At 35.1% G+C, this 11,727-nt stretch overlaps 1 protein-coding gene across 1 annotated transcript; it reads left to right on the top strand.

Annotated features, from left to right (window-relative positions):
• The first annotated feature begins 1,386 nt into the window (after positions 1 to 1,386).
• Positions 1,387 to 4,899, top strand: LOC107805507 (glucan endo-1,3-beta-glucosidase 5). The gene is made up of 2 exons (XM_016629564.2): positions 1,387 to 2,442; positions 3,738 to 4,899. Exons 1-2 carry the CDS (start codon positions 2,099 to 2,101, stop codon positions 4,855 to 4,857), a joined length of 1,464 nt encoding a protein of 487 aa, XP_016485050.1. The 5' UTR covers positions 1,387 to 2,098; the 3' UTR covers positions 4,858 to 4,899.
• Positions 4,900 to 11,727: the final 6,828 nt, after the last annotated feature.

Below are 11,727 nucleotides of genomic sequence, written 5' to 3'. Positions count from 1 at the left end.
AAAGTTGTAGATGAGTTGTAGATATGTTGTATAATATATAATTAGTTGTATGAAATTTATTTTTACTATGTATACATCAGATACAAAATATACAAAAGATATATTTTATAAAATTGTATTTGTGTAATAAGGAATAGTATCAAGAACAGAGAAGTGGTTGAATCTGAAGCCATTTTCATCTATTTTCTTATAAAATTAAAACTTCTTTTGTAAACATTTACAAGGATGTATTGGTATTGATTTTTGACTTGTTTATTTATAGAGAAAATATGAAGATGTGAACAGACTAATTTTAAGTGTGAAATTGAGGCGCTGCATATTTGGTGATTGGTATTATAATATAATTTGATATTTTATCCCTATTAGTGTTGCTGATGTTGCCATTGAGAAGAAAACTGAACAACTCAATATAGGATCTAGATAAAACAAATATATATCAAATGCAAATTATTTTCGTAAATATTTCTTTAAGTAGAAAAGCAACTATATTGACCATTTACGTAGAATGAATACTTCCAGTAGGGGAACGAACAACTCAACACCATATGATAATTGAGAGTAGTATTATGCAGGACAATGCGTAAGCAAATGAGAAAACAGAGTATTTTCGAAAAACAGAGATCAAAAATAGTGAGAGAAACAAGCTTAATTAATAGCGAGATTTGCGTTGAAGAAAATTTGGAAGAATCCTTAATATCCCAAATTCGCGCGCCTATAAAAGGAATTATACATCTAAAAGGATTCTGTTTTAAATGAGTTGTTCAAATTATGTAGACTAAATATGTCCAGGTCGGATAATATGCTAATCATGGACATTTTTATAATATAGTTTCATATATGGTATAGAAATGAAAAAATCCCTAAATACAAATTCCCCTATTTGAAATCTACTGCCCAACTAATTCCAAGTGGTGTCGGGTAAAACCCAATAAATCTAACTGAGACCTATATTTAAGAGTGAAGGAATCTCATTTATCCATCACAATTTTTCTTGTTCCTGGTACATTTTCTGGTGAGGAATAGTATACAGAAGTACTAAGTAACTTTTTAAAATGATTTGATCCAAACTAAATATTTGGATCTTGTGATATTCTTCTTTTGTCATGAAAATAATAGAGCAATTATTTTGCGGAAAAATAAAGTAGACCCTATTTAACTTTTTGCACAATTGATTATAAAATTCAAGAAAACAAAACAAATTTATGATTGTGGAAATAAAAGTATGTGATATAATGGACAATTATTTTGCCACAAACTAAAAAGCAAAAGCAAACAATGATCAAGTGCATGCAGTCAACATAGTTTAGTAATCTCTAGAAATGGATATTCTTAACTCAAATTCAGTTCTGTTTGCTTTAATTTTGCACAATGGCATAAACTTCAATTGATGCTAGATCACTTGACTCGATATATATCCAAGAAAATTTAGGTCACTATCACACATGTAGCTATCATCTTTACCTTTCTCTTCTTCTTTGACAACTACATGTGGCTCATACTCAGAAATTTTAGTCACTTCACTTTTTCTATTGTTAACTTTCCTTTGCTTAACAAGTTTGGTTTTCTCTAGTAGACTAGTGTTTTCTTCCTTGGGGTGTAAAGTTGTAAGCTTTTGAACAACTCCCTTTTCTTTTTTTCACTGTTTTCATTTCATAATATGCTTTCTTGCCTCCTCTGTTTTGGTATCTTTTTCAGCTTCTTCTTCAAATGATCTTTTCCATTCAAAATTTGAACTCCTCTTTTGCAACCCTTTTCTTTTCCTTCTCAAGCACAGTATGAATTCTTGAATTCCAAATATCTTGAAACTCTTGGGTTCTTGAACTAGTTGGTGCCAGCCATATATAGGGTGTAAAAACAGATAAAGTTGTCTTCTTTTCTTGTTATTAGCAAGTTTTTACCCTCTTAAATTCCAATTCGTGGAGACCCTTTTGGATTCTTGAGCTAGCTAGTTGGGGAGTAAAAAGTTCAAAACAGATAAAGATGATCATGGTGTTTTTGGAATGAAAATTTTGTTTTGGATGTCAAGTTTATCTTTTCTTGTTTTAAGAAAGTTGTTGATTCTTGACTAAGAGGCCTTTAATTGAGGTGTAAAAAAGAGATGGGAATGATGGGGATGAAAGATGGTATTTGGATATCAATGATTTTGGGGTTTATGGTATTAGGAAAAGTGTATGGAATTGGAGCAAATTGGGGAACACAAGCAACACATCCTTTGCCACCAAACATAGTAGTGAAGCTGCTCAAGGACAATGGAATTCAGAAAGTGAAGCTGTTTGATGCAGATGCAGATATCTTTAAAGCACTGAGTGGGTCTGGAATTGAAGTAATGGTTGGAATCCCAAATGAAATGCTTTATAGTTTAGCTAACAGTTTGGGTGCTGCTGAGAAATGGGTTGAGAAGAATATCTCTTCATTTGTCTCTTCCAACAGTGTTGATATCAAGTGAGTTTCTTCTTATTATTGTTGGGCCATTAGGTTATTTTTACTATCTATGTACATAACTTAAATCCTCTATGATAAGCATTAACTGATAACCTCATAAAAATCATAACTAATCTACTACTATCATATATCATACTATAAACTATAGTATATAACTGTAGTATAACTTAAATCCTTATAGTTATTTTCATCTTTGTTTTGCATTCTCATTGTCCTCACTCCTCTACTGTTTGTTTTGAGATTTCGATTAGGTCATTTATACTCCTATGTCTAAAACTTAATTTGGAGATTATTGTATGTTGAAAGTTGGATTAGTTAGGTTTGGCAATTTTGTCTCAAATTGACATGAATTAAGTACGTACATAACTTTGTCAAGCAGGCAAATAAGGTAGGTAGTAGTCACTTTTCTGATAGATTTGATAATTTATATATCTTTGTTGATTTGTTCTTTTCTGGTTATACTTATCGTTAATGTGTTTGTTTTAGACTTGGTAGATATCGACTTGCTTTAGAAAATTGTATTTGGCTTATATACTTTTTCTTGAATTTCAATTTTTTTAAAAGGTCAATTAATGATTTATTAACTACAAGGGGCATATTATCTGTAGTTTAATTACTCTGTTCCATTCTTGTACAGTCCTTGTATAAATGAGGTATTTTTTCATGTCTCGCAACATAAGTAAATCCATATTTTTATCTAGAAAACTTAAAAGGATTGGAATTTAGAGATCTGTTAATCAACAAGCTACCCCACCAAAAAAAAAAAGAAGAAGTCATTTTCAGTGCATTAAGCTCCCGTTATGCGGGGCCGGGGAAGGGCCGGACGTGGTCCTTTATTTAATTTAATAATATGAATGAATAAGATATCAAGCTGATGGTCTAGACTTGTGTTTCAAACAATCAGAATTTTCTTATAGACCTGGTGTTAGATGAATTGTTGAACCCTCACTCCTCCACCCTCCCTCCCTAAGTTTTAAAAAAATTATGTACGTCGTCTACGTTCTTGTCAGCCAATCTTAGCTTCTCATTTATGAGTGTCAAGCAATTAGAGCATGATAATATTCACTAAATCTGACTGCCATCTTTAAAGAAGTGTACAAACAGAGAAGATCTAAGCAAACTTGACTTTTCCATTAAGAATTATCAAGCTGTCTTGTTTGTTTTGGCATAAGTGCATTGGACATTTTGTATCTAGTTCATCTATAACAAGATTGGCTTAAATACTAGTCTCCTGACATAACAATAGCTATATTTTTTCCGTTCACTTTTGCTAAATAAAGTTCTTTTCTGTCCAGATATGTTGCAGTTGGAAATGAACCATTTCTATCTCAGTTTAATGGAACATTTCTGTCAACAACATTCCCAGCTATTCAAAATATCCAGGCAGCCCTCATAAAAGCCGGTCTTGGCAATCGGGTGAAAGTAACTGTTCCTCTCAATGCCGATGTATACGAGAGTTCGAGTGAAAAACCTTCAACAGGTGACTTCAGGCAAGACATTCGTGATCTCATGGTGAACATTGTCAAGTTCTTGAATGACAATGGTGGTGCATTTACTGTCAATATCTATCCTTTTATAAGTCTCTACAATGACCCCAACTTTCCTGCTGACTATGCTTTCTTCGACGGATACTCAAATGCCATCGATGACAATGGGAAAATTTACAACAACGTGTTCGATGCAAACCACGATACCCTGCTTTGGGCGTTGCAGAAAAATGGATACCCAAATATGTCGATCATAATAGGGGAAATCGGATGGCCAACAGACGGAGACAATAATGCAAACTTAAAGGCTGCCCAGAGATTCAACCAAGGATTCATGACTCACATTTCAGGTGGAAAGGGGACTCCAATGAGGCCTGGCCCTATAGATGCTTACCTGTTCAGCCTGATCGATGAGGATGCGAAAAGCATCCAGCCTGGTAACTTCGAACGCCATTGGGGAATATTTTACTTCGATGGTACGGCTAAATACAATCTTTCCCTGGGTGCAAACAATGGAGAATTAGTACCAGCAAGCGGTGTTCGTTACCTGGCTCGCCAGTGGTGCGTGCTGTCGCTCTCGGCCAGTCTTGATGATCCACAGCTAGCTGATAGTGTGGGCTATGCATGTTCACACGCTGATTGCACCAGCCTCGGACATGGGACATCGTGCGCTGATCTGGATACCCGTGGCAACATTTCATATGCATTCAACAGTTATTATCAGGAAAACGATCAGCTACCTACTGCCTGCAAGTTTCCGAACCTTTCCATGGTCACAAACACAGATCCATCACCACCGGGTGGAAACTGTAAATTCAAAATAATGATCCAAGCAAGTAGTCCTAAAAACCATAAGAGTAATGCATTTACATCTAAGCCTGTCAATATGATGTTTTTGGTTATAATTTCTTTGTTGAGTGTTTTGTAAAACTTGTTGAGTTATTTATATATTCCTGTTTTTGTGTTGAAATTGCCACCATATATTTGTTTACTATTACTCTACTCCCTTTGTTTCATTTAATTACCATTTAGATGGAGGGTGTCCACCAATTGTGACTTCATGAATCTAGTCTAGCAAAACATGTGATGGACAACAGTATTGCTTCACACCAGAATCTAGGTGATCAAAGATGAGCAACTCGATTTCCTAGATACTGTAAACATCAATCTGTTCTAAAACCTACTTAAAATGTCTGTAACAATCTCTCAGAGGAAACGGTGGCTTTCACGAGTTAAACCTGCTGATTTCCTTACAATTCTAAGCAGACAGATTTTTAACAATTTTACAGATCAAAGAGAGAGGGAGAAGCGTTCATTTTCGTAATGCACAATGATATATCCTCCTAATCCTAATGTGAAGATGAAAAAGTAGTTGCATGAGTGTTTTCTTTACTAAAAGTCTAATGCTTCTTTCCCTATGAGTCTTTTTCTTGAATAGAAATCTAATGCTTCTTTCCCTTTTCATCTTCTTTCTCCCTCACAGTTGGAGCAGTTGCAATTCGGTCTGAGCATTACATTGCATTACAAGTAATGCATATTTAGATGTTTGACCAAAAAATAATTTTTGTGGTCAAAGCAAATAAAAAACTAATTCGGGTTTCTAATAACCAATTTTACCTCAGTTTTCCTAAAATAGATGGATAGCAAAATAATGGAAATAGAATATTGAGAGATTAAGGAAAAAGAAATCTTATTGATAATCGCATTTTCCTTCCAAAAGGAGAAAATGAGCTCCTCAAATAGCATAGAGTAAAAATATAAGCAATTGACAATATAATTTCGTGATTTTCTCGATGAGAGTACAAGATATGATAAGAGGGGTTTATATAAGGGAACAATATGCAACTGTTTTGGCCTACTCAATTCTTGCTTGTTACTAATATTTATTACACTGATTACCTGTTACATGGGTAATTGTGACGATTATGGTAATAACAGCCAATCGCCCGCAACTAGGGATTATGCTGATATCTTTCCATATTCGCGGCTATGAATGAACCAAGCTTCCTCGTTGTCTTTAATTATCCATCACGCGCCTATCTCTTTGTTTCCAGTTATCTGGTATTGTATCTTTGTAAGCGATCACGTGGGTGTTTTACCTATGCTTTCTCTAATCTCCATTCTTCTTTATTATTTTGACTCTTATGCCACCTGTCAGCATATCATTAGTCCCCGTGGCGAGTCTATTTTTTCACCAATGCAGATAGTCCCTCCACTTTCTAAATATTCTCAACTGAATACTTGGGAAGTGGAGAGTTTATTTATGACGGGAATGCCTTGGCGTTTTTTCCCGATATCATTATGATTTACTTCAGAAGTGAAGAGACGTATGTCTCATCCATTTAATGCTCGATACATGTGTCTTGTCGTGATTGGCTCTGCAGTTTGCAACGGCTTTTTAGGGTTTCTACAGCTCTGTCAGTTCGACGTGACGGTTCCATGATGACGGTTCGTGATGACATTTTTCCCTTATAAATACCGTATCATGCATCTTCCAAAACTTATCGTACTCTCTTTCGTTTTCTCTAAGTCTTCTTTGCAACTCTCCTTTTCTCCCCATGCTTTTGCTTTACCTAACAATGACTTCACAATGTTCAAACCCTTCTTCATCTTCTGATCCTCGGTGTGCTATTATAGTGGATGAACTTATTTCTACTATAGCTCCGATCAGAAGTAGTGTCACAGCCCAAAATCACGTGACCGGCACCCGTCACACTATCTAACCCGGACGAACCAAACCGTACAAGAATGTCCATCTATATGCAAAATAAATATATACGGAAACCTTTTTGAAAACACAATCATTTTAAATGATTAAAACCATACATGAAACAAGATCTTTAAATCCGTTATTTTTCAATAATTAAAAAATACAAAAGAATGACAATATTTCTTTCATGCATGACTTGCGAATAACTCTCGGTTACAACTCCAAGAGAATAACAATTATCTATGGAATCTCTAAGACACAATGATGAAGTAAATACTTGAGACAAACCTAACAAAAAATAAGTAAGATTAATATGAAGACTACCACGGAACAGAAGTGGTGTTTTGCTATATGCTTCGAAAAGAGAGTCATCCTATTGCCCTATCAGCTCATCATGTACCACGTCTCATCCTGAAAATATGTAAAGTAAGTGGGACCCTGGAGAGGAGCCCCTGAGGACTGAGTACACCACGGCAATACTCAATAAGTATCATAGACTCTCTCTAACTCAAGTCCTGGGACAAGGCTTTACAAAAATAATGCAACCAATATTGATATAAAACGATAACAATTATATCAATTCATGTTCTTTATCATTTTTAAATGAAAAGACTAGAAAAATGTAAATCATGATACAAACTTTTAAAACATTCATACCAACCCATGATTCTAATAAAAATCATGTAAAATCATTTCAACTTCATTAAGTCATTGAAATCACTTTCGGCTCCTTAGGCTAAATATAACAAAATTATCTTTTACCTTTTCACTGGGAATACTATACCGACATTGACATAAGAAATAAATACTAGGTGTCGACCTAGCAACAAGAATTTGACCCTACTTGGGCGGCTTCCCGTAGTGTTGTACGAGTCGACTTAACCTCATTAATTTAAGTAATGATCATTTGCCTTCACAATGGGGGACTTTATCCCACAAACCTCATCTTAGCCTTGAAATGTGTCCCTACACCGGCACGTGTAGTTCCATGGTAACGAACTCAATATTTGAACCAATCTCAGTGGTCTCCACTAGTAACTCCCAAATTATTTGATATTTCAAAAATAGATTCATAGCATATTAGCCTCAAAGGATCTATTTTTATCAAATCATTGCTCATAGCCAAACTAAACCATTCGAATAAAACAATCAAATATATGATCTTTTTCATGTTAAAGCCTTTAGCAAATTAACATCCATCTTTCAAAGATACAACGAGTGCTATCCATTAATCAACTTTCAAAAGAAAATACTTTTCATAAAAATACATCTTTAGCACTCAAATATTTTATATTATTTTCAATACTCAAGTTTGAATAAAACTTATAACATTTTTCTCAAACATCGTTTGACATCAAATCTTTAGAAACAAGATTTTCCAATCGTAAAACAATAAAACTTTCTTTATGCAATACAACTCAAAATACATGGTGACATTCTTTCCTGCTTGTCCCCACAAGTATGGATGAACATTTACAAACAAACTCACAAAATAACTCAAATATGAGTTTAGAGAAAATCCCTCAAGAAGAGTAAGTATTAATTAACTTACCTTAAGTCCAAACTTCAAAATAATAGTATGAAGCTCCAATTCATTTATAGCTCTCAAATGTCGCCAACAAGTCAATATCTACATTAGAAATCCCAAGACATCAAAATGATCCAAATATATGTCGATACCCATTTAAGGTTCACAAGTTAACTATAAGTCTTCAACAAGACCAATTCACCCATACATATCCCTTTTATCCTTAGTTGCTTCCATCATTGGCGTTTAAGCCTAATACATGTTATAAGATTCAATACTTAAACATGATTAAACTATTGAAGCAATAGAATCACCAACCATCTTAACAAGATTCAAAAATTCACTATCCATCTTCTTCTTCATTCAAGAACCCTAACTCACAATATCCATTTCAAAGACTAGCATAATTCTTCAATCAATTGGTACTTTCTACTTCACAATACATTCCAAATATTTAATCCATAGATGTATTTAAGTGTAGGATAGAGAATTTACCTCTTGGAGCTTGAACCCTTTTGAATGATTCTTGAAGATTAGGGAAATCCCTATGAATTTCAATCTATGTAGATGTTAATACTACAATTAACTAGTGTTAATCCATTGTAAAAATATTATAAAACTCACCTTTGATCTGTATCTGGGTTGGGGATGCTCCACCTTCTCTCTAGAACCCAAAACTTAGGCAAAAATGAAATTTCTTTCTCACTCCCTGAACTTCCCTATTTTTTTTTATAGAAAATGGCATGTGTAGGCAAATTGCGTAGCCTACGCAACAAAAAACTCCCCCTCACTTTTCATTTTGTTTTTTGCTTTTTCCTATGCAGCTTGCATACGCTACGCAAGAAGGCTACACAGGTCTACTGAAATCCTTTCATCCCCCTTTGCTCAATCATTCCAAGTTATGAATTTAACCATACAACTTGAGGACCTTAAATCCCTCTTACCTTCATGCCCAAGTGTTGTAATGATCCTATTACCCTCATGTGGGTTCGCAAGCACTTCGAGGTCTCGCAAAATATTCTCTTAAGCTCGAGTTCGGCTTAAATCTTGTTAGAAAACTTTTTGGGGCTTTACAATCTCCCCCACTTAGAAACATTCGTCCTCGAATGTCAAAGTAAAGACGTAATTAAGTTCAAATATCCAATCATTACCCTTCTAGACCATTGCACCAAATGACCTCATTATTACTCATCCCTTTTGACTAACTCTCCAAATTCTCAAAAATTTCGGCAGAGCTTCCTTTGTTTCTAGGCCTATCTTAATTTTCTTTATACAAATAAAGAAGCCAACGCTGCTCCACATATACCAACAATATTAACAATATAACAACGACCTCATATGCCTCAAATCATAGTTGCATAGCCACTTTCGGCATCACAACGATAAAGTATTATAATGAGTCAAATCTAGCCATCATTGTCAATAACTTAATCAACACACTAATAATATGTGCAACCCTCAACTTATAATTAAGATAAATAAATTGCTTACTCGCTCCATGGAGTCAAAATACGATATTCACCAAATTTGAAGTTTCTAAGAAGTAGTCATAAATGTAGTTCTCAACAAGTGTGGATATCTAATTTTCATATTCTCCTAGGCCACCCAAGTGTCCTCCTCAAAGTCATGATTACACTAATATACTTTAGCTGAAGCAATAATTTGAATTCCTAACCACGAACTTGTATAACAAGAAACTCAATTGATCACTCATCGTAAATCAAACCATAACTATTAATATCCAAACATACTACCAAGAATAAAGAATAGCATCACCTTTAACATTATCTGTATAAATCACACGTATCTCCATCCACATATTTTCGTAGTTAGACAACTAACACATCAAATCTTTAAAGGTAGTTCCGGTAGCAAAGTAAACTCACGTGTACACCTTCGCTCTTTTTAGAAACCATACGCAACCTCCAAAAAGAAGGCACTTCTATCTGGACATTGCAACACCTTTCATTAACAATTCCATTTTATAAATATTATATCATATTTCTTAAACTATGTTCTTAGTGAAGTCCGTCCGAATAACAGCTTTACACTTGAGTGTCACGACCCTGGTTCGCCCTCCGTGAACCATCGTGATGACACCTAGTCTCTACGACTAGGTAAGCCTAAATTGCGGAAGAAAACCAAAATTTACGGAAGTAAAACAATTTAAAATAGTAATAAAGTAATAACAGTGTTTAAATGTGCCGCTAGGCTTACACCATATTTAACTCTCAATACCAAAACATAAATCCAAGACCCGGAAACCCACGAATCACAAGCTAAGAAGTATTACATAGCTCTAATTCCGGAATGTCTAACAAGAACAGTAAATACAGAAGGCTAAGTACTAAAAAGTAGGAATAGAAAGGGACTTTTCGGTCTGCGGATGCGGCAAATGTACCTCGAAGTCTCTACAGTAGTCGCCTCCTCAAGGATGATAGGCCTGAGTAGCTGTACCTGGATCTGCACATGAAAAACATGCGCAGAAGAGGCATGAGTACACCATAGCGGTACTAAGTAAGTGCCAAGCCTAACCTCGGTTGGGTAGTGACGAGGAAGGTCAGGGCCCTATTGAGATTAAATAAATATAAAGATGACAGAATAAGATAAGCAGTACAATTGAAAATCTACAGTAAGAATCTACACAAGATAATAAGAGTATAATAACAGAAACAGAGATGAATGCAAACCACAAGGAAGTACCACTCATAACAAGGATAATAACCGGGGATATCTTGGTATCCCGAGGATCTCTTGGTATCCTCAATATATGTTAGGGATCTGTTGGTATCCCGAGGATCTCTTGGTATCCCCAATATATGCTAGGGATCTCTTGATATCCCGAGGATCTCTTGGTATCCTCAATATATGCTAGGAATCTCTCGGTATCTCGAGGATCTCTTGGTATCCTCAATATATACTAGGGATCTCTTGGTATCCCGAGGATCTCTCGGTATCCTCAATATATGCTAGAGATCTCTTGGTATCCCGAGGATCTCTTGGTATCCTCAATATATACTAGGGATCTCTTGGTATCCCGAGGATCTCTTGGTATCCTCAATATACGTGCTAGGGACCTCTTGGTATCGTCCACCTCAGTTCAGATCATAAATACGTACCAGGGATCTCCCGGGATGCCGTCCCGTAGTCCCAAAGTAAAAACACACAGCAACAACACAAGAATATCCAATTAAGCTAAATTCTATACCAAGTAAACAGTTAATTCTAGCCTAACATGCTTTATGTAATGCAATTAAGGCAATTTAAGCAAATAGGTAATTAAGTCAACTAAACATGCTTTTCTAAACTAGCAACAGGTTAAATTCACAAGTAGAATAAAACAGAAAAAAGAACTCAATTGAAATACTTAAGGAAAAACTGGATTTTCAACAATTAGCTCAAATACGCGCTCATCACCTCACGTACAAGGCATTTCAATTATCAAATATATCATATCCTGAGGGAAAGATCCCCCACACAAGGTTAGACAAGTTACTTACCTCGAACTGGCTCAAAAATCAATCAGAGACCACGTTCTTGCCACGAGTACTTGACTCCAA

The sequence above is a fragment of the Nicotiana tabacum genome, chromosome 1 (assembly GCF_000715075.1).
Source record: "Nicotiana tabacum cultivar K326 chromosome 1, ASM71507v2, whole genome shotgun sequence".
Taxonomy (NCBI): Eukaryota; Viridiplantae; Streptophyta; class Magnoliopsida; order Solanales; family Solanaceae; genus Nicotiana; species Nicotiana tabacum.
The sequence above is the reverse complement of the archived record's forward strand: the minus strand, read 5'-3'. Positions and strand labels throughout refer to the sequence as shown.

What these genes read in the sequence shown, in the direction of transcription:
- LOC107805507 (XM_016629564.2), top strand. Translation starts at nt 2,099, where the DNA reads ATGGGAATGATGGGGATGAAAGATGGTATTTGGATATCAATGATTTTG. An exon ending in TCCAACAGTGTTGATATCAA is followed by an intron (nt 2,443 to 3,737) that starts GTGAGTTTCTTC and finishes TTTTCTGTCCAG; the next exon opens with ATATGTTGCAGTTGGAAATG.